General features: G+C 34.4%; 2 protein-coding genes across 7 annotated transcripts in view; one reads left to right on the forward strand and one right to left on the reverse strand.

The window, feature by feature from the left end:
* Nucleotides 1–1,491: 1,491 nt before the first annotated feature.
* On the reverse strand, nucleotides 1,492–3,445 carry LOC119633385 (UBX domain-containing protein 7). The gene is made up of 2 exons (XM_038026925.1): nucleotides 2,560–3,445; nucleotides 1,492–2,492 (listed from the first exon to the last, which is right to left on the reverse strand). Exons 1-2 carry the CDS (start codon nucleotides 3,289–3,291, stop codon nucleotides 1,686–1,688), a joined length of 1,539 nt encoding a protein of 512 aa, XP_037882853.1. The 5' UTR covers nucleotides 3,292–3,445; the 3' UTR covers nucleotides 1,492–1,685.
* A 601-nt stretch (nucleotides 3,446–4,046) lies between these two features.
* The window catches only part of LOC119633179 (UHRF1-binding protein 1-like), a 54,746-nt gene continuing 34,069 nt past the window's right edge, over nucleotides 4,047–24,723 (forward strand). For 5 of the 6 annotated variants that reach the window (XM_038026545.1, XM_038026546.1, XM_038026548.1 and 2 more), the window contains exon 1: nucleotides 4,048–4,412. In XM_038026545.1, coding sequence (XP_037882473.1) covers nucleotides 4,369–4,412 — 44 coding nt within the window. In that variant the 5' untranslated portion in view covers nucleotides 4,048–4,368. Of the gene's footprint in view, nucleotides 4,413–24,723 lie in introns of all 6 variants that reach the window. The other variant, XM_038026543.1, reaches the window with a different exon arrangement.

Genomic DNA, 24,723 nt, shown 5'->3' on the forward strand with positions numbered 1-24,723 from the left:
GAAATTCCTCCATTAACAGATTCCGGGAGGAAATATCAATCACTTTAGCAGGAAATTTTTAATTTAACAGACTTTGTAAGGAAATGTCTAAATCATCTAAGCTGGGATTTGTACCACTTTAACAGACTCCGTTAGCAAATTTCTCATTTAACGACTTTGTGAGGAAATGTGTATCGACAGATGTTACCAGAAAATTTTACGTTGTAATTTCTCATTTAACCGATTTGACAGCTTTCGAAGCGTTGCAATTTATTGAAAGCAACTCAGTGCTCTCTCGATTCTCAATATATGGTTATTGTTTTTATAAACCTTTGTACAGGAAAAAACCAGCTAACGGCTTTCACGGAATTATAAAAGCCATTTTATAAGTGCACAAAGAGCTTGCTGAAAAATTGAAATCAAGTGCACCGTTACCAAAAAAATATGTTGTAAATAAAAAAGGAAAATACCAAATAAAATTTTATATTGTATTAAAAATTACTATTTTGTTGAATCAATTTAAGATATATAAAGGTATTGCAAGAAAGTGTATCAAACAAAAAAGGCCAAAAAATAAAATTTCGTACTGTATTAAAGATTATTATTGTTGTGTTAAATAAATTTAAGATATATAAAGATATTGTAAGAAATTAACAGTAAGTACATTTATTTCATGAATCTTCGTTCTATTTATTGACAAGGAGGCATAACAGAAGGCAAGGAGCGGATAACAGAATAGTGTATAAGATTTAGTATATAATTGCAGGTATAAATTTTAAATTTAATTTCATCATGTAAAAATGTAAAATGACAAATATAAATATATTATAATTTAACTTGTTATAAAAAAAAAAGACAATTCGAAGTTTTCTTCAATACTAACGACTATACATATAAACGTTTGCCATTAGCAAACGGCTTGCCTTCTTCAGAGAAGCAGGCTTCTTAACAGCGGGAGTAGACACAACATCAACTTGCTGAGATTTGTATTGCATATACTTCTAACTGGAAATAACTGAAAGGAGCCAAAGGTTAGGAATATAACCTCATTCTAAGGTAATTACAATATTATATAGGTGTATTTATAAACTGCTTATAGGGGCTCGAACAGCAAGATATTTACATGTGAAAATTAATTCAAGTAAAATCTGGTCTTCGACAACTATAGTTTTAACCAATTAATTGCGACGACGTCTTCAGCGATGAAACGATTTGAGGAGATGACAATGCAAATACACATCCATGATGAAAAATTCCAACAAGGACGGATGAACAGATCATGACATATATATGTATACATATATATATATATATATATATATATACTCATATATCATACACAGCTAACTGGTTAGTACATGTCACCAGTTAATCACATCGAAAATGTATAACTTGTGTTCCCATGTCCAGACTCCTTTTTACTACTCTCTGCCTTTTCTTTTCCTTCTATTCCTTTTTACCTTAAACGCTGCTAATTTTATTTAAAAAAAATGAGATGTTTTCATAGTATATTCTTTTTAATTTGTTTTTCAAATATGGACTTAAAAAAACGCAAAAAGAAAAACATTTGAAAACCATACTTTCAAAAATCAATATGATCATAGAGTGATGCAATACAAAAAGAGATTCACACAAAACTAATACCGGAGGAGAGAAGCTGGAACATTATTCGTTTTGCAATATAAGTAGGTTTGGCGAATTTCTCCTCAATCATCCAAAGTTATATGCAGATTTGCAGAAGGATGCAAGCCAATCTCTTTCAGAGAGCAGTCATCATGAGTCTTCTCCAGAGTTTTACGTGGAAATGCACATATTAATTTATAACCAGTTTTCGGTATGTGAGGATGAACTTGCTGTATGTAGCTACGTAATACTTTAACCAATGTATCAGATGGCCAACGCAATTGAACAACTTCATCGCTACCGGTAGCATTTAGAAGTCTTAACTTTAACATGGTGAGCTCGTCACTAGATTTTCCCAATTGTTGCTCATATGACATACTTTCACACACACTTTTTGTATCATCCTCTTTAAATTCTTCAACACTGCCACAATAATTTTCAAGTTCTTCTTCTCGATTATCAGATTTTTCTCTTTGAGTAGCTGTATTACCATCACCATTAATACCATTTTCACGCATGGAGTTACGTATAGCTAGAGCTATTTGCTCTTCTTCGGTAAGCTCCATTAATTTACTACGTTTCTTAACATTACTATCTTCATCATAATGGCTTTTATGAGTAAACTCTTCATCGCTGTCTAAAGATATGGTAGCATTAGTACGTCTATTTGATGTAGAGGGCCCCGATTCATCGACTGATGTCAACTCATGACTAAAGTCTTTGTGCTCCTTTAGAAAATGCTGAAGATCTACTAATACATTTTCCTGCTTTGGATTGACGCTCTTCCACATTTCCTCGCCCGTACGCGGATCAATAACACACAAATAGGGAAGTTTAGGGCAATGATAAAATGTTACAAAACGGCGTCCTTCGGAAGATTCAGAATCAACCTAGAAAAACATTCTCGTTATTTTGCAAAAAAACAAAGACAAATGTTACCGAATACCCTGCACTCACTTGCCACAATAGAAATTGACGTTTCATTAGGTCCCGCAATAATTTGTCATTCCACACATCACGATTTAATAATTGGGATTCGAAACTATCACTTTGAACATTAACCAGTAACCATTGTTTTAATGCCTCGGCACGTGAACGAGCCGCTTGGAATGGTCCAGCAAATGCTATATCTGTGGGGGGACGAAACAAATCTTCCAAACGCTTGCGCTTGGGTTCATGTCTTTGAAGTGCAGTTACCATAGCAACACGTTCTCGTCGGACGGGGCGACTAGGCGTGGCCGTCGTTTCATAAAGACCCTCCATGGCCAAATAATCGCTATCTGCTTGAAGTTGCTCCTCCATTAAAGCGCCTTCACGAGCGAAATCTCTTAATGGGCATACCTTAACTCGAGGCTTATCTCTAACTGAACGATGGCCCGTGCTGCTGGCAGTCGGAGGTGCAGCCGTATAAAAGTTATCGTCTTCTGGCCCAATCAATTGCTCCCGTATAGGAGCTATAGGTGCACGCACTGCCTCACTCAAAACAGGCAAACTTGGTGCCGACTCTGACACACTATTGTTACTTATCGCTTCAACATTTTCACCGTTACCGCCGCCTCCTTCGAAAAATAATGCCACTGCAGATTCTGCATCATTGTTACAAGCTGCCAATAAATGTTTTGCCTCAGCCTCAGTTGTTCCTGTTATTTCTATTACACGTTCCACTAGACCGTTCGCTAGTTGGGACATATTTCCCCTTTTTTTATTGAAGTTGAGAATATACTTTGTTTACCTTTTATATTGGTTTTGCCGAATTTTTTGATGGTTTCTTGAACGATATTTTTGTATCGAAAATTTTGTATTATTAAAAAGATATCTAGATTAAAAACTGCTTGACACGAGAACAAACGTACTCTCTTTACTATTAAAGGGTTGCCAAGTCTAAGAAAAATTTATTAGACTTTTTTTTTGGTATTAAACCTTGAAGTAACCTACCTTTAGGTAATCTTAAACTGTAATAGATTCATAACTTTTTCCGAAGGAGCTTAGCTTTTTCGTTGAGGTCATTTACGGCTATTTAAGAAGTATATATTCTGTTTCTTAGATCTTTAACTACATCAGACTGAGGCAGCCAATGCAACGTTAGGCTCGTTGCTTTTCTATTGCAAATACTAAAAGTAAATTGCTTCACATTCGAAGACGGCTAAAGTTATCAGCGCTAGACTTGTAAATTGAACTTACACGACAGAATAACGAACAAAGTCTCGCTTTCTCACTCTATTGTACAAGTTTCGAATATTTATTTGGGATTTTGTATTGAAAATTATGTGGCAACATAACGTACGTCAACTTTGAATTTGAGAGAAAAATTAACAATTATCGCTTAATATTTGAAGAGAAAGGTTGTAGATTGTAAAATAATTTGCAAAACTCTACACTGTGTTCTTCCCCACAAAAATAAAAGAAATATAAAATAAATACTAAAGCATAAAAGGGAATATATTGAAAAGAATTGAGAAATAGTTACGTGAAATTTAGCAAAATTTATGTGCATTCGACTAAACAAAAAATTAAATAAGTGCAAAAATTCGCAATGGATGCGAATGTATGCGTGTATCTCGATTCACAAGTTCTTTGTGGTTTAAACAAGTGAGAAGGATAAAAAAAAATTAAGTAAAATAAAAATAAAAGAATTCAATCCATATTTTTAATAAGAAAAAAATTAATGAAAAGTTCACTTTCCGCATTTAAAATCAAATGATTTCATTTGTCAATCTCTATTATTAGTTAACGTAAAATATTGGAATTTCATTTTGTACATGAAAAATGGTTTCGCTTATTAAAAATCAATTGCTGAAACATCTATCAATGTGAGTAGAATGAAATAAATTTAAGCGAGAATTTCGTTTTGTTGTATTTTTAAAGAAATTTTCTTTTATTTTTTTTTGCATTTAAATTCTTTCCATTCGTATTCTTATGTCCATGTCCTAATAACTCGACCGTTCTCTTCATCTCTGCGTATGTGTATATTCTCCGCAAAATAAAAATATTATTATTACATAGTGAAACTTTAAGAAGCATATGAGTCAGACTCTAAAGTAAAAAGATCGTTTATTTAGCCCCAGCCCTTTATATTAAAAATTTGTTATAAAAGAAAACTAATTATACCATTGGATTAAAATATTAATAAATGTTAATCAATTTTCCTGAATTGTAATAATAATTCTCGCAGAATTGTTTCAATGATTGTTTTTTGAAAAAAAAGCTGTTGCGTATTTCTAATAGGAAAACGTAATTGTTAAAAGACAAGAATCCTAAGAGAAAATCAAAAATATTAGAGACACTCAAAGGTGTTAGAGTTAATTTGAATCGTTTTAGTTGCAGGCAACTGTTTGCTTTTCGAAACGCGAACAATTCTGGAGAATAGTTCAAATAAGTACACGATCAATGATTTATTGTGCTAAATACGTAAGGCAAACAGGCGGGTTATACCGAAGGGAAAACGCTTTTTCTGTCGCTTTATTGTAGCTGCAAAGCTTTAAAGGTTCATCTTTTACTAGTTATTTGTGTATAAAAGTAATAAGCAAGTTAAGATCACAAAAACTAAAACATTACAATTTCTTATATTCGTAATCGAGTAATAATTGCCTTGACAACGCACAGCAAAAAGTGCGTGATAAGATCAACATATTCAGTCGACTTTATCGTCTCGCCATAACTATTTATTTAATGCCTTTGTTTGTACCCTACAGCACTTGTAGTAAACCGGTATATAAAGTTTCTGCAGATTTAAGCAACGACCAGAAAGATCTGAGTTAGATCGACTTTTTATGGCATCGATCGATTCAGAAACGGGTTCTGCTCGTAATTTTTGAGATATTTCGATGAACTGGCTTAAGGGCAAAAGCTTTTAAAAATCGGATCGGATCACTTTTTTGACTACTTGTCATATAAGGCCTTGGATTGAAAGGTCGTTATATGAATAACGGTGGGGTGGTATAGGGCCGTTGCTCGCTATAGTGTTTTTATTTATTTTTTATTTGTCTTATAGGGTTGTAAAAAATGTATTTAAAAGCATAAAAATTTTAAAACGCATTCCTTAATTGATGACGTGAGTATACTGTGCCCACAAAAAAAAAAATTTACGTCTTTAGATTCTTTTAGCCCTTCGAATATATCATCTGGTGTGAAGTAATTTGAAGAATTGTCGAAATTTTGTTCAACTCCCTGGAGAATTTAAAATATTTTCCAAGTTAAGAGTATAACTTTTCCTTTTTCGCCGTTAAGATATTTGCTTATGAATATTATTTGCAAGATATAGCTTTAAATAGTAAGACAATCGAGTTGTCTAAAAGTGAAGAATCTTGCTAAAGCTATGTATGATTTGGATAGTTTTTGCTAGGGTACTTCGCCGGCTAGCATTGCATACTTCATTGCTACATATAGTAAAGTCACCCTTCACACGCAAATCCTACACATCTAAAAAGACCAGAGTTTTTTCCATAAATGGAGTGTCTATTACGAAAATTCGAGTCCTTTTTTTTCCTACATTTTCCACATTTTCCACATTTCCAACTTAAACGACGTGGAAAGTCGGTAACGCTTTTTTCAGTAGTGAATTGCATTTATTTCTCGCTTTTTTCCTTTTTAAAGAAAGGAATATATATATATATATACAACTTTGGACCGTTGAAGTCTTCCGCCTTATTTATATGTCGTTTCTTGGTAATTGTGGATGAATCGCTGACCCAATTTCGTTGATAATTAAACTTCAAATGAGAATGAATTTAAAATGTAATGTCAAACTTTAAACCATTAACCAAAGTTTGTTCAAAAGTGTAGGCAAAGAGGGAGCACGGAGGAACAAAATTGAACTGATGCGAGCGATAAGAAAAAGGCCAGAATTTTCGGGATCAAAATAGGGATACGCTCGTGGTGAGTTAAACAATGAAATTTTACATAAATTCAAAGAAAGCAGTGACAAGATAAGTGATAAGAGCTACAAAAATATCGCCAGATTCTCGGAAACATGCACCAAATTTGCAAAAGATAAGATATTAACGCCGGCACAAATAGCGATACTGCTATCAATATCGCAATGCGCTGAATATTACCTCCAAAAATTTTTATTTTATTTACATTAATTGTTTCACGCTACAAACATTTCTTTTTAACCTTTTCAAAAGCGCGATAAGAATTAATTATTGTGATGTTGTTTGATTTGCGGCAGTGCGTATATATAATCCTTTCGAGATGACGTTTTTCAGGCAAGGGGTGTGCCGTCCTATCCCCTATGAAAATACTTTTAAATAAAATTGAACAAAAATATCGCGCTCCATATAGAATTATCAGTGTAAATGTGGTTCTACACGGAATTCAATTCATTTTGTATAGAAAGTCTGCAGTTCTCTATAACGTCTGGGGTAAAAGCAATCATGCATGCTAATCATAAACAAATCCATGTGCTTGCTAGTAAATTTTACGAAAGTGAAACCAAGTTAAAAAAGGGGAATATTGTATGAAATCTGCATATTTTTTGTCGAGTTCTTTATCCGAATTTTGTAGAGTGCGAAAACACTTCACTATCCTATAGCGACTTCAATGTCGACCTGCAGCCTAGTTCGCGTGTTAAACAATTGCGATTACCCACTAGATGTTCACGGCCGTTTGTGAGAGTTCAGGCAGGCGCGACGCTTACCGCGATAGGGCACACTTTCATTCCGGGCAATACTGCCTATCTCTAATTTTTTCGCGTCATCATGTTACACGTACAGGCGACGTCCACTGAGTGATTGATTACATTTAAAACAAGAAAAAATAATAATAAGTAAGTAATAATAAAATAAATAAATAGCTTCGTACAATTATTTCGACTTAGCGACAGTAAATTATTACAGGAAAAGTATATAAATATATAAACTAGCAGTTTACATGGTCATGTATGCGCTTTTGGCGAGAAGTCTTTTTGTTGTGATTAGGAGTCAGTTCTGCGTGAGAGCCCCAATTAAAAGTAAAAAATATGTGACCAAAAAAGAACATTTTTTTTATTAATTAGTTTATTTACTTTTAAATTTAAATTAGTACTGAAGATATGAAAATATTCAAAAATCTTCCCTACAAAAAGAAACAAAACTAATGTAATAGACTGGGCATCCCCTTATAATTATATTCAGAGTTGCAATAAAGGCGTTTTATAATCTGCATATGCGATTTAGTAGTTGCTCCGTTTCTCATTCATAATGCACTGAGATATCCGTATTTGCACTTATCTAAAGCGACTGTATGATCTCACCGGTACAATAATTTTATGATTATCTTTTTTATTATTAGTAACGTATTAACTGCGAGTTCAGTTAGTTAATGTTTTACTCCTCCATTACCTTAACGGAGTTCTGTAGAGGGTTGAACAGAGTTCTGTCAAATAACAAACAATGTTCCATATATCGGAATAATTTTAGGACAAATACCAACATAAAGCCATATTATGCAAAAGTCATCCTTGAAAATTGATGCAACTTTGAAAATTTCTCTTTATTTTGGAGCTGGCCCCGTAAAGCGGACCTCATGAGAACTAAGATTTTATATGGAAAGTGGATGTAATTTTTGGTATTTTAACGTAAAAACAAATAATGATGTGCGCAAGGCAACGTGGTGTGGGGTTATTTAATTGTCACCTTTGTCCGACTGCAGCCTTTTAGCTGGTTTACTTACGCCTTCGAAAAGGCCTGACATTCAAAGCGAATGCGTTGTTCTATCAAACATATTGCCTGCGAACTCGAAAAAGCTGCGTAGATTGAGAGTCTTACGCTGATTGAAAGGATAAGCAGTACATGTTGATTGGTCCGCGTTCGTACCTACCACGCCTCCTGTTTCGTGTTGTAAGCCATAATTTTCTTTTGAAAACTGAGAAGACTTGATTCATTACTTGGTCATTAGTTAAGAACGCCTACATAAAGTTTCAGTTCCCTACATCACATAATTGGTATATGAATATACATACAGATGGTGTTAGAAACAATGCTGCAACCCACTTTTACCAGAAAAGTACGTATAGGATACAGTTCCCGAGGAAAATCATTAGTGAAGATTACTGATATAAATTGTTCTGTGGGGCTTATGCTACAAAAAGTGGTCTAAGAAGAAAAATAGAACAATATTCCGAATTCAAACATCATTCACGACATAAATAAGTTTTAATTTTAGTTACCCGCCGAGATAATATGTTATGCCGCACAATCAGCAACATGGTAGCGCGATGGAAACTTTAAATAACACTTTTGGCATGCCACAGAAATGGTAAGAGTTAGAAACGATAGCGAAATTTTCTTAAATGTATAAATATGCGTAAAAATGAGAGCTGAGTAGAGTGGCTGATAAGGCGTACATTACTGAAGTAAAACTTTTACCCAAAATAATCCCAAAATCATACTAAATAGCGGCTTTCATCCCGTCAGCAGAATAGAGCATTTCCTTGCGTTTACAGATAATAACTTATATGTCGTCTCGCAAAATACTTGAGTGCATAAAAATTCATTTAAGTTAAGATAGCAAACAAAGAGAAGGGTCAAATGTTCTTACATAAATGTAAGAAAGCTCAATAAGTTTATGGACAGATGGACAACGGTTACGTGAAACCTAACAATGATTATAATTATGTGTAGTTTATCAAAATATCACGGCACGCGATGACTATTTACACGTAAGTGAAAATGTCTTCCGTTTTAATATATTAAGGGTTCAAAGTGTGGCCTTTGTGGTGTGGGAAAACGCATAACGTCGTCATTATCGAGAAATACCTATTTTTTGAGTCGAAAAACTGCTCCGTTCCGGGATCGAATTCGATTATGCATGAACTAGTTCGTATTTAATGACAGAATAGTTGTAATGTGAATATAAAACAAAGGGTAGGCCTCTGATTGCCATTTCTAAGATTAACACTTCAGATCAGTTGACAATCGTGGCAACATAATATGCTTACTTTCCATGTTTTATGTTCCCAATTGAATTTCTTTGTTTCCTCATCAGTGCATCTTCGCGCCTTTGTAAATAGATCAAAAGCACAGCCTGCATTGTCTTAAGTTGTAATCTAGCTTCACTTAAATTTCTCTAACATATCCTGTATTCTGTAAATATGAATTTATTAAAGACTTTCCATGCGGCTCGGAACTATTATTTTAGTTGAATTTTCTTATTATATATAAATATATATGATGTTCCCAAGTTCGTACTTTTACACACTTTCCAAGTATTACACACTTCACGTTCGTACTATTGCATTGTTAATTGAGAGTACAGTGGATTTTATTTACAATTTTTAGAAAGTTACTTACAGGAACTTATTTGCAGGAACTACAGCTTTTCGACTTGGCAACGCTTCACTATATTCAATTCTCATAGATTTAGTCGACTTCTTTACGCTTCAACTCTCATCGCCTTTAGTAAATCCTCAGCTTGCAAAACTTTTGAAAACTAATCTCCAATATCAGATTTCTGATACCTTCTTCCTCTTGTCTTTTGGTTATGCCGGGAATTCGTCAAGTTTTCTGTCAATCGCCAGCTGCATTACGCGCCTTTATTTTATCATATCGCATATCTTTGTTTGATTTCACTACTTTCCACAAAATTTTTGGAAATTTCGTCTCCTGCAAACACATACGCTTACTCTCAGATGTTGGCAATTTTTAGACAAATTATTTAGAATCATAAACGCTTGCTCAGATGTAAAACATAAGATTTATGTCACTCAATGAGTTGAAGCTATTGACGGGAATTTCTTGAGGGTTTTGACTGTCATGACAGAAAGATTTGCAAAGTTAACAATCGCTGCAAACAAAAGTTTGACAATATTTTGCGTTTACACCAATCCATGCATGTATTAGCACGTAGAGGAAGAAAACATGATGTATATAGTGGTGTATAATAACTGGATGACATAGTCATTCTTGGAAATGACATTGCGGACAACATCGACCTAAAAACAGAGAAATTCAAAGTAAACGACCTTGGAGTTACAGATTTTGTTATGGATAAGAGATGGGCATAATGAAAGATTATGGGTAGACCAATATAGATATCTAACATAGATTTTAAGCAAATTCAGCTTGGCAGGGTTATGAAGGTGCCGCTACACCACTTGATATCACTACAAATCTGGGGCCCTGTACCGAGTAAACTCGATCGTAATTTGAATTTACAATTTATTACTCGAGAGCAATTTTACAATCGAAATATATTTCATTCGTTGAAAACACATATTCATACTTTATCGGGAGCTGTAAGCTCTCCGTGCGTTAGCGGGTATCTGGCGCGTAACAGGCAACTATCGAGTTTACTCGATACTGAGAACCATACACCAGACACTTAGCGCACACCACACAATAGGAGAGAAATCGAATCGAAAGTCCTTATAGGAAGGTAATTGACAGTTTATTATATATGCATCTCAAATAAGTCGATCAGACATATCATATGCACTGGAAGAGTACTCTTTCTAGATTTAATTATAGAATCTTGGAAAAATTCATCCAAATACGTAGCATTATATAGTGAATTAGAATATCGTAAGAACGATGCAGATTTTATTATAAACTGTGTTAATGCGGACTACGCTAGGGAGGCAGATAGCCGTAAATCCCGAAATTTCGAACGAAAACAAAAATTATAAACATTTATCAGTCGACTTGCAAGCACTTAATTTCGTCGTTAGTCATTACAAAGCATTGAACAGAATAAATCCAATTGCATCGTAAAATACGCATTCAGATATCCAAACTTAATTTGGTTGTATGTGTTTACACATAGTTGAGCATGTAGATAGCAGCGCATCACTGCAATTATTGCAGCAATGCAAATACTTCAGCAAGTCCACATTTTGCTGTAAAACAGTGGTGTTTTTATAGTTCATGATTCCAAAGTTGGTCATTTACATTTTTGTCAGAAAAATTTCATAGCGATATTATGAATGATAAACTAGTAAATTATTTTAAAATGTTATGAGCATTTCTTTGATAATTGATGTTAAAATTAGTAAATGCAAACACTGGCTTGAGCAATGTTAAGTCAAATAAGTGAGGCTTTTCATGTGTGGCAATTACCAGTAAGCTAGCGAAGCAAGAAAATGTTTCATCTGTCTTCAGCCTAAAATACTTGGTGGCTAAAAGTTTTTTTTGTTTTAATTTTTTTTAGTAGTTTGGCTCTGCCCCTGCTGACAACTTTTAGTTCTTGTAAGCCGTACATGTTGAAAAAGCGCTTAGCACAATGATTACAGCAACAGTAAGTCATAATATTGTATGGTTTGAAAAAAGTGACATATGCTTGCATTTTCTATATACGAAACCATCAAGAGAGAGCAAAACGTTTCTGCAAACATGTGATTTCGTATGGGTTTCATATACACGTCACTCTCCCACTATCTCGCTTTCTTCCTATGTTGTTTTCGCAAATGCATACCGCATACCGCTAGTGCAATTATTGCGAGCAACACGTACGATAAACACGTACGTTCACATTATATTATATTTGCTGAACTGTATACTGCTACTGTAGCCATTCTGGAGCCGTTTTATGGCTGTTCATATCGAATGCAAACTGGGCTCAGTCATCTTTTAGCAGTCATGGGTTGACTGCTGTCGAATCTAAATCGGGACAAAAACGGCGTTGGATTTGCAATATTTGTACTGAGCTGTGTGAATAGCAATACAAACGCAAATATGTGAAAAGTAGAAGAAAAAAGTAAATAATCAAATAGGCAAATAAATTACTTTTAAATTGTACCTTTTTAAGTCATATCTTTATAACCCTTCAGTCTTTCTTTTAATATTTCGTAAAAAAATTTGTTGTTAATTTCTTTTTGCCAGGAAGGAACGTAACATAACACTATACAAGCACTTTTCAAAATTCGTCATTATGTTAAAGCAAAATTTTAATTCTGGAATTTTTACTAGAATGGTTGTGCTTGACATCTGTCTACTTTCGATTCAGGTTGGCACGATGGACCCGTTTTTAAAATGCTTCGGCAGAGTTTTCCTCTTGCAATTGTTAACATCACACAAAGCTTTACGAAAGATACCTATTTGAACGTTTGTCTGGGATAGCCCCGTTCCGACCGTTAGACCCTGTGTATCACCTGTAATATTTTCACCTTAGATATTCCACAACCAAGTGAACGGCCAAGTGCGGTTCCCATTTTTGCTGGTAACTCTGTGACCATTGGTTCCGGCATTTTCGCTGCTGACATCATTGTCGATCTGCAGGAAACACTTATTTTTAAACGGATGCGTTTTTTAAAAACCCAAGATTCTAATTGGTGGGCAGAAAACTCAAGCCACCTTTTTCCTCGTAAATGCAAACCTTGTTTCACTTTCCAACATTAATGGAGATTGAAGTCAAGTATTTAGATGTATAATATTGGAGGCCACGCTTAATTTTAAACGGCACATTGGTTACATTATTCATAATCTCAACAGTACTGCCAACGGTCTTTATCCATTGATACACAATGGCAATGCAAGTTTAAACATGAGTAGCAAGAAATTGATTATCATTCCTTCATGTTTCATGCTGCTCCTCCCTTTGCTGCTTATGATCTGTAATCCACCCTGTAATTTCTCTACATTCAAATGCTAGCATCGCGCTTGTTCACGACAACATTTTAAACTTAAGTGTTTATTTGGAAACAAAATGTCGAAACTTACTGCACTTTTATATTTGTGAGCTGCAATTACTGTAAACATTTCTTTGCACGCCTGCTCATTTTTCTGTTTTCTCTTTTTCCTTTTTTGATTAAAAATTTTTTTTTGTACCTTTTCCTTAACCTTATTGTTAACTTTAAATACAATATTGAGAATTTCTAAGTTGGAAAGGAAAATCTTTATTCCTAAATTCTTTAATTATTTTGTATCACGTCGTACACAGTTCCTAAAATTAAAAATAAAAAGACGAAATAAAAAATAAAATTTCTTTCTGACAACACTTTCCCTTATTTTCCCTTTGGATATGCTATTCGACACTGCCGAGAACGTCGAATCAATTTTCATTCGACAACGATAACAATCGTATACATCGTCAACGAACTCGCCATAAATTCGAAAGCAAAAATTTGCGTGGAGCTTGTTCGACGTCAACCTATCCGTGTACAGCGCATTAGAAAAAACTATGGCAAAGATATTTTATCAAATATAAAGGGCTTTAAAATTGGTAACATCAATTCAAGGAAATAATTTATCATGTGTTTTGAAGGTCAGCAAATGAGGAAAATATCGATAAAACTGAAAAGGTAATGCTGACGAGGCCGTTCAATCTCGAGGCTAATAGTTACGATTGTCAACGTATTGTTAATGATTATCTTTGATAATTCCCGATATTTTTACACTGAACATAAGCCGTTTCAGCATACATTCATTAAATTGGCTTTGTTGGTTAACACAATTGAAAACACAAGTAATTTTTTTAAAAGAAAATTTAAGACGCAAGTCACTGCAGCGAGGAAAGTACATTATATTGTTTAACGAGCAATAGCGTATTTGTTTACACAGCTACAAAAATATTTACATTAAGTTACGCTACACTAAGTTACACATCCGTAGATGCAGAATGAATGTTTGCCGATGCCGGAAACTAATCTTTAATTACATAAGCAATATATGTATGATTCGTGTGTGTAAACGTCATGACGATATGTGGCATTGAAATATCTACATAAGTATTCTTGACACAATTAAGTACGCGCTCCTTTAAGTGGTTATTATTATGTGTTTCTTGTTAATAGCTTTAAATAGTCTATAATAATAATAACCTATCTATCAATATCTGCCATAATAAATTAGAAAATGGTTATTGCTTGTTGGACACTTGAAGTGCATGTATATAAGTTATGGTAATTGCAAACCTTTGACTTGTGTATGGTCACCAGGCGCCATGAATGGAATATGCGTGTGACAGGGCATAAAATTTCAAGTCAACTAAATTGCAATTTTTTGTTTATTGTTGGGCGATTATCAAAATTAAGAATATCGATCCTAGTCCTTGAAAGCATTCCGGCAATAGACCACAATTAGATGGACGGACAGATCGTCATGGTTAAATCGACTCAAATCGATACGGATTGCCACCAATACGTGCGGCTACGCATGTCTGGTGGTTAAGAGGGGTTATAGAAAGAGAGGGGTGGAGAGAGAAAGTTTTGTTCTTGAACGTTCTCCTTGACGACCAATCGCGAAAGTGTGTTTCGCAGTACGCAGCTAATTGCGGGACGAGTGGGTGGGAACGCTGAGAAGGCCGTGTAAAGGACTTAATTGGTGCACATCTCTATAGAACACTTGCATGCATTACGCCGACGCTTCAGGGTATCGAGAGTAGGTGTCTATGAGCGAACCTCCTGAGTACCCTTAAGAGAATTTGGCTATTTATACCTGAATATTGCAAAGAGATCGGTAAACTGATATTCTTTCACTCTTCAGTATTAACAAGAGCAACGATAGGAAATGCATGGTCGGCAAAGTATTGAAATGACTTTGTTTGAATGTTTGAAAGTTTTCTTCATTATCATTCAGTTATCTCAATAAAACAAATATTATTACTACTTTGTCTGCAATTGCAAGAATTTTCAAGAAAACTTTATCATTGACTACAAATTTATATAAAAGTTTTGAAAGAAACAATTTGACAAGTTAACAAGTCTTAACAATAGAAACAACTTCTTATGCATTCCCCTTGGCAAAGTCTGTTTGCCTGTTTACTTGTGCCTTGAAAAGGGTTAAAGACACTTATTATTTACATATATATACTGATATATATATATATATATATATCAGTTGGGTTTCCGAAGTGATAAATAAAATGCAAAAGTGTTAAAAATGTGTCGCTGCCAGCGATATTTATCGTTTTTATATGAGTTCGAGCTTCAGCGAATCGTTCGCATTGTGTACGATTGCAATCAATATTTTGTTTGTCTTACACTTTTTGTACCATTCTCTGCGGTTATTTTTTGAACTTGGGTAATACATGCATGCATGTACAATATGTCTGCAAGTACAGTACAGTATGTATGCATGTACATTGATTTTTGTTTTGCATTTCACTACACAAACTAAACTGATATGGCAGTCGTAATGCACGCTTTAAATGCTGCGCTTTGTCAACGAACTATGCATATGCTTGTGCATATGTATGTGCATGTGCATGTGCATGTGCATGTTTATAACGATGTAATATAAGTTGACATATTTATCAAAGTATAAAAATAAAAAGTTTCAAATCAAACAAATTATCTTTTTTGATGAGATAGATATTAACGCATAATGTCTTGTAAAATGAAAACAAAAATAATTTATATGCTAATTATGCAAACGGGCATAAATTAAAGAAAAAAGATACGATTCGCTTAATCACTTCCCGCAACGTTGTATTTAGATATGGAATGCGATTAATGAACATTTAATGAGTAATTATTTAAATTTATTAAATGAAAATAAAACGTGAGAGAAGTTATATTTGGCTGGGAGTAAATATTTTAATACCGATCCATAGTATGTGAAATTTTGTTGCAAAATAAAACACATACATACACATATCATTTATATTATATTATATTATATTAATTAAAGTGTACAACGGCAGGCATTTACAAGCCAACAGCTGAATATTTTGCGTTGGTATTGCTAATTAGAATAAATGAAGCGAAAGTTATGACTGGTTATAATTTGAACAAAAAGAACGTTATAAGAACCAAGCAAATGCTTCAATACATAGACGTATGGATTATCCGGCTATATTCGGTGCATTATTCTGCTTCAGTTCTTTTTTTTTTTTCCAATATTCGGGGGTTTATCAGGACAGTATATTCACTATTCAAAACATTGCCGATCCAGGCAACTGGTGTCTGTGAAGGCTATTCGCGAACTAATCCATATTTGGCTATCTTTATCAGAATAGAAGTGCGGTTTGAAAAAACATGTAGTCATCTATCGAAGACCGTGTTAATCGGAAATAATAATATCTGCCGATTGCAGATAGGATGGGATCCAATGTTGCGCTGTAAGCTATTCATGAGCGACTTTCTCTACAATGGGCGAAATTTTTAATCATGAGTTTGACCTATGAACCCATTTTCGGTCGCAATTGCATCGATTGCTGTTGTTGGCAGCACTCTGTAGTGATGGTTCCGTTTGATTGAACAAACCATAATACCCTCCGTTCGGTTGACCCTGTCAAATGAAGCGGCCACAGACATTCACTTTTATTGTCGATGTTAACGGTTCGTCTACTCTGCATCATGGTTGTTTGAGTAACGCGTACTTATTCGCTCTCAAGAATTTACCATCACTGTCTTACCGACAGAACCGAAAAAACAGTGTTTCCCACAAGCGACAATTTCTGGCACAGAGCTACACTTATCCAAAGCCCCCAGACACTATGTAGCGTACTCTTTATTTGATTTCACAACACAATTTCATTTTGAGTAGCTTGGTGTTTGAAACCCAAGTTGTGGCAAAGTTGATATTAAAAGTAAATTTAATGCCTAAGTCAATAATTTCCGGGACTAGTTGCCTTCAAAGTTGACAGTACAGTAAGTCCGACGCTCCTCCTTGTAATCAAACGTATTTATTAATAAAATCAATTGAATTTATAATTGAACTGTTGTTAGATTCGTTATTTTTATTTTTCTTTACATTCACTTTGTTTTATATATCAGATTGGTACGGCCACATGCACTCTCTTTTTTATATTTTTATGTACATACATGTATGTAAATATGAAATCGTATAAAGACATTTAAAAAATACAAGTTTATTGTACGAAAATGATAAAAAATATTTTACTGGAAGGATTGCCGATCGCTAATTATATATTTTTCCCACCTGTATGGATGTTACGTTTCTAAAAGTCCTCCCCTTTTTCCACGAATTGCGCATCAAGTGGGTTTTTCACACCTTCGTATGAATAACTGCTTTATTCATCGGCGCAAACGATGGGTAATTGCTTCTCAATAGAGGGCTTACGACTTTTCGCGAAGCGGTTTTGCAATATGAATGAACGGAAGGACGCGTGACATGTAACAAAATGTCACTTTTTTGAATAGCCAACCGCTCAAGTTCATTAGTTGTTGTGTCATCAGACTCTAACAGGCCACATCCTTCCTGTCCTACCAAGCATTGAGCATCGAGTAACGTCGGGTTTTTTAATGATTTGGTCTTGCGATAGATAAGACAGAATGTTTGCAATTTAAATAAATATATATCTGCCTAAAAGTGGGTTGATTCTAAAATGAATATAATAGACACCGCGATTACTTTTCCCCTAACAATACTAGGGATATAGGGTTCAAACAAAAGAAGAAGAAGAAGAGTAGAATGCGAAAAGCATAGTACTGGGTATACGAGATTCGGTTTCCGCCGAATATGACTTTCTTACTTCTCAATTTTAATTTTGTCTGCTCGCCTGTTCGTTTGTCTGCGTACGTACTTGGTATCCTTTGATGTATTTTCGCGTTCAGTATACAACCTGTCATAGCTTCTTAAATTTTGTCAGCGACTGATTATAGCAATTGAAGTTTGTTGGGCTTCAAAAATGGTTTTTACTTTATGCGAAGGCGGATGCTGTGCTGGAAGCTCAAGACCTATTCAGAGGAGATTTAGTTAAGGCGAGTCTTCCTCCGTACGCTGTGTAGTTGTTTTATATTTAATATATTGTTTTATTTTATTTACTTAACACTTAACTGACTATGTATGGAGTTGCAGTAAAATATTTTAATTATTCGATTTTTAATGCAATTTGCAGCCGCGTCGAAACTCGTTTGTCATTTAAAATTGATGCGCAAGTAATGAATGTTATAAACATTAATTCCTTTAGATGAGTTTTTTGCCCGTTTTTTTTTTTTTTTCGTCAGACTTTCGAAAGCTAAGGTCTGAAGTGATCTTGTGATAATACACTTGACGGCAAATTAACTTTTTGTTTATGCATTCAGTGTGCTCTGAACACGATTTCATCTTTTTTAGATTTTGCATAATGGTCGCCGATAGACGACGTACTTGCAGCCAAGGGTGCTATTACTGAATGTGGGCGAATTGCTTTCGTTTGGTTTAGAAATTTGAAGCATTGTCTGTGCGGCAGTATTGGCAATTTTTAATTGATTTATTGTCTCCTGTTCCTTGATGCTTCGTCGCTTTGATCAGTAAACTCGATTACAGATATCTGGGAGTCTCTGCCTTCGTCTATTGTTTTCCACTTGAAGAATTTTCTCTTCTCAGATTTGTGGCACAGCTTTACCGAGTGGTTTTGTTTTCGTTTCTGGATTTAATTGCGGATGTTACTCGAACACCAATTCCCTCAAAAACTTCTCAAGCAGTTTGCAGTTGCAAACAGCTATTGCCGTTTTTATTGTTGTCATTGTTTTGATATCAGCGATAGGGGTATCAAATAAAAGGACTAGGAGGTTAGAATACGTCAAGCTAAGTATGTTAATTCTAACTTAATTATGGTGGACGTCAGGACGTGGAAAATTAGCTAAAAGCTGAAAGATCAATTTTGTTCCATTCATTTTGTTAGGGCAATAATTGAAGCTCTTGGGCACTAAAGGCTTAAATGGTGGTGGATATGTAAAGTTTTGCCCCAATCATGTAAAACTTTCTTGACTGTTTCAATTAAACGTAATTGTAAAGTAAATGTGAAGTTTTTTAATGGTTTTTTCATTATTGAAAATATTTCTTTTTATAAAATTTTTTGAAATTTTTTTAATATAAACTTTTGCAATTCTATTTTAAGCGATTGGATACTTGATATAATTAACATAAATAAATAGATTATATCTCGCTCTTTTCATAAGCAATCACCGCAACTGAATTATTCTAAAGCCTTTACTTTCCAATTGAACTTAATTGTATTCATTAAATAAATCTTTTAATTAGCTCATTATTGCTTATCTGTCTATCTCTGTCATTTAAACACTTGGACTCTTGTTACAATTATGAATAGCAAATAATATTCAGTTTTAATTTCATAATCTGCCTTGACGGTCCCATTCAAGTTATTCAAGTCGTTTTCGATGAAATTGTGCCAAGTCCATTTTTGAAAAGAACGAACATAATGATAATTGCGTAGATATAATTTAATATGAGTTCTTTTCTGTAAACAATTTATACTCAAAACAAATAAAAACATTTTAATGATCGAGATCCACACCTAAGTACCCTAAATCATCCCGCACCAATTCATGCAATGACTTTTCAAAAGAGGACCCTGCATGGGAAGCAGTCGAGTCCGCTCCAAATCATATTCAATAGCGTTCGTTCTTGGACCAAAACACGTAAGCATTCCAAAATATATCAAAAAATGAGGCGTGTAGGTTGAACACAAGAAAACAAAACGGACAGACGGACGGAAGGTGATTTTGAATCGATCGGCATAATAGAGAATGATACATGCACAAAAACTGGAAAATATGACGTGCCCCACTTTCAAAATGAACGGTTCATTAATCCACTTATACGCCAACTAATTTGTTCATAAGAAGCGTTCGCTAATTTCTTCATTTTTTGTGAAATCGATACACACTTCATATCCCACTTCATATTTCGCGCTAATTTGGACATGTCTGGCAGCCGATACCGTTCTTGATAATATATATATTGTTACGGAAATTCCAGATCCATTTTATTCCAACTAATTGATTTTCACAGACAATAAAACTCCGAGAGAGGAAAAAACCGACGAAAAAGATTGGCGATAAAGCGGATGAACGGTCTAAAAATAAATCCATGAATTTAGGTAATAGTAACATGGTTGGAAAAATGTATATAAACACAATATTTGTGGAAAGCACAGTCAGTCGGACAAGAACATTTGACTCGAATACTGAACTCTAATTAATACCGTACCCTTAAAGAAATTGATTGTAAATAAAAGCCACGATCTTGTGACACGAACCATAACCAGAAAAGAATTTCGTAACAAAATATATTTTTTCAGGGCATAAAGGACTGCGTCTTTGTATCCCGAAAAATTTCATTTTCTTCGTTAGAAGCTCTCTAAATAATTGGTTTTTATGGCAATGTTCTCAATTCGTTGTTAGCGAAACTTGGGAAAAAACATTGGTTTGCGGGCTACATAGAACTAAAGATGAAGCCACGCGTAGGATGCTCCAAATCGATAGTTTCAATGAAGAAATATGATTGCGCATGGCATTTATATTTGTTGTACGCTGCACTACTTGTGGTGCAAAGGTACATTAAGTTTGCATGGATGCTTGCCACATCCAGAAGGACTTGAGGACTCACGTATTATTATACCAATTGGTTTAGAATCACATTTTCATTTGAGCCCAGAGCAGATGAATCAACGCCTCATAAGTAGAACCTGTTGCTAGTGTCTTTTGGGTGGTTTCTGCAAATTTGGACAGAACGGCCACGTGCCTTGTTTACCCATCCAGCACAAAGAATTTATAGATCGTTATTATTATATTTGTCAGTATTTTTCTGCGAATTAAGCTCAAAGAAGCTTAAAGCGTTAAAAATTCTGCTGTTTACCTAAAGTTGTAGACATTACTTCGACATGAAGGAGTGACAACATCGTCGTAAATCAAATATAAATTCTTCGATTGTTATGGGAATATTACGTTGCATTTCTTCTTCTCGCTTCCTACAAAGCGCATTCTAAGTTATCTGAAGCATGTATTTTCGTCGCAACGTTCTGATTGTAGCACGCACGTGTACTGTAAGTGTAAAAAATGCAATCGATTGCAGTTGAAAAAATCGTTTATATTTTAATTTTTTGTTTACCAATCTTTTTACAAAAAAAAAAAAAAAAAAAAAATCCAATTTAACCGTAACATTCACAACGGACACCCAGAAAAGTACTTACTATCACCCAGCAGCAACAAATCGGTATATTGTATTGAATAATGCGAATAAAAGGCAAACGAACAAAAAAACAAAACAGAGAGAGAGCACAAAAAACTGTAAGTTACAAGTTGCGAGAAAAATAGAAAATAAAATGTATGGTTATTGTATATAAAAGCGTTCCGGTGAAATTACAAACAAGAACATACTTTACAGTAGCCAAATTACTGCAACAATAACAACTTTCCTCCGTCACACGATAAGTACCTTGTGTTGCTGTTAAACGGTCAAATGGGAAATAAATACAATTTTGTAAAGGGCTTTTATGATGGCTTGAAAAGTTTTTAATGTTCGATACTTATACCGTCAGCTCAACCGACCGAGTTCTTAAATACTATATTGCCGTTAGGGGACCTCAGCTTTATTATGATATAATTTCAAAGAATGGTTTAATGGATGAAGTGAAACTATTATTACATTTTTTGTTTTTTTTTTTCAAGAATTTGTTGCATAAAAAATATTTTAAAAAAGTTTAGTTTTAAAGTTTTCGAAAAAGTGAAATATCTTTTTTATATATTTTATTAAGTTGCTCAAAAAAAAAAAGAGAAAAAAAAACATTATTCTGCCAGTTTTTCAATTGATTTCCCAAAGGACTTTTAAACAAAAAATTTTTTTTTTGATTTATAACATTATTTATATGATTTGTATAAAAAAAGTGTTGGCTGCTCTTTTACCATGGAATTCTCTCACCTCTTTTAACATAATCGTTTTCATTAAAATATTATTTCAAACAATTTCATGAACGCTTACTTACCCACACTCACACTTTCCTCAGACTGCGTAACGTGAACGCGAATGAAAAAAAAGCACTAAGAATGCATTTTTTATGTCCATCATTTAAAAACGGCCTGGAGTTGGTGGTGCAAGTGATTTAATTGATTTGTAGATAATTTAAGTTTCATTTGAATTTTTACAAAAAATACTAAGGACATTAAATAACTGATAAATAGGGCTATGATCTACGTTGGCCAAATTTTATGGAACCAAAGCTTCCTGACGGACGATTATAAGTCTACCAAGCTGATGCTTAAAATAAACCTGCGTTTCTCAAGTGAAGTTAAAGCTGTTAACAGTAATAAATAACACGGGACCATGTCGCCTATTTCTTCAGGAAAAAATCGAGAATCGTTGTTGGGCTGTTTCAATTGATTCTATTTCCAGGGGACTTGGTTGTCGTTTAGACAACGTTTGTAGGACGTTGTCCAACCAAAATATAACCCTTCTCAACCTTGCATTCTGCTCATCGTGTAGTTTTTTTCTAAACTTTAATTAACGACCATCAACTTATTCGAGGTCAGGAAAAACACAGGCGAACTTTATCATGGTCGGATAAAAAAACTCCATAGAGATTGAGTGATTTTAATGATATTTCGAGTTCTCGGTAGTTTATCGGTTAAATACGCAAAACTGCAAAATATTGCGATTCGTAGGACTAGAAGTAGGAAAGGAAATAATATACTCTTCTAACAATTTTCGCAGGTAAATTTGGAAGTAAGTCAGTTGTATCAAATACACTTACCCATAAAAGCGAAAACTTAATTAGGAGAAATTGATCTGTAAATTTTGTAAAACTAGTTACTAGAGTTTCATAATTGTTAGAGATGAAAATGGCCATAATTGGTTCACTTAGCGTTGTTGCAAACAGTGGGTATTGAAACGATATACATCTCTCGCACTTCTTCTTCGTTTACGTGTTCTGCCCTTCAATTATCTGAACATTTCGTATAATTACATGCCGACTGAGTCGGGCTCTCTCTCTCACTACCTAGCATTACATTCATTATATATATTTTTTTGGTTGAGGCGTATTCGGCGTTACATGTTGAAGAGCAAATCTAATGCACTCCTATTGTTGGTGATGCATAACACTACACTAGAATGCCGTTTGTACAATGAGTACGAGTAACCAGTATCGTGAGAATAATCATTACAATCGGATACATTTCTTTAAAGTCAAGTTATGAAAATATCCGGTTTTTTCATTCCGTCAACGAAAGGACACGATATGACAAGATATGTTGCCATTCTTTTCGTAATTCCGGCTAAAAATGCTTTGTCAAATGATTGTCAATTTCCCTATTTGTCCACTACGTTACTCTCAGTTTTTAAAAGGAGAGCTTTAACCTTCAACAATGGTCGTGATATGTTCAAAGAGATAATCACTGTAACCCTCTGATTACGATATATAGTATACATCCTGCTATGTGAGTTATGTAAAATTTTATTGTGGAAATGCTTGGTCCAAGATAATCTATCTTGAGATTGCAGATATCTTAGATTCGACCACTGGCGAATTTGGCTTTGTCTCCCATTTGCAAAATACAAAATGCGCGTTCGTGATTTGTGGTATTAAGCTTTGCTTTCTATGGAGTCCTCATATTTGCATGCATTCAATTATGTCGTTTTTTCGTTTCGAGGTGTGAAATTGTATTTTTGTGTATTAATTACAAGCATGTCGTAAATTTCCGTTATAAAGCAATTAAAATTTCTTGGCAATAAATTTGTATACATTAAGAACAACTTATTATAGCAACGACTGTAAGCAGCAATTTCGGTTTATTGAACTCGTGTAACATAGAAAAACGCGAAGCTTCGGTTTTGATTAAAGTCAGTAACCTAAGCGGTTTGGTCTTGCCCGTTTTTAAATTAAGAAAACGTTTTCCGTTGTTGGATCAAGTCCGTAGGCAAAGAAAATAAGACATTATTTGAACATTTTTAACAGCTAATGGGAATGGTAGCAAGTGAAACTACATTGCCGCTATGTGGCTTGGGAGTCGATTCCAGAAGAGAAAACTAGAAACTAGTTTAATTACGGCTTCACATAACTTGTGGCCCAGGTGATGTTATATTAGATTTGTGAGAATGTTTGCGATACCCACAAGGACTTATGATTGCCCAAAGTTTCATTATAAGCATTTTTATAAATGGATTTCAGTAGGCGTGCCTGTCTGATGTCCGTCCGTTTTTTTTTCCGTGTTCGACCTACACGGCATTATTTTGGCGAAAATTTAACGAGTTTTTAGCACGATCATGAACGGGATAACTTTTAAGATGAGTCCTTAAGAGCGGTCCATGCGTTATTTCCAAAGGGTTTTTGAATAAAGGCCTGTTTCGGTTTAATAATGTACTGGAATACTAACCTGATGTGAGATAGAATGATTTTTATATCCACCGCCGAAGGATGAGCGATACTCGTTTCGTCATAATGTTTGCGACACACGAAAGAAAATTTCACAGACCGTTGATCAGCGTAAAATTCTGAATCGATTAAGCCATGTATGTCCGTCTT

The sequence above is a fragment of the Glossina fuscipes genome, unplaced genomic scaffold (assembly GCF_014805625.2).
Source record: "Glossina fuscipes isolate IAEA_lab_2018 unplaced genomic scaffold, Yale_Gfus_2 2, whole genome shotgun sequence".
Taxonomy (NCBI): Eukaryota; Metazoa; Arthropoda; class Insecta; order Diptera; family Glossinidae; genus Glossina; species Glossina fuscipes.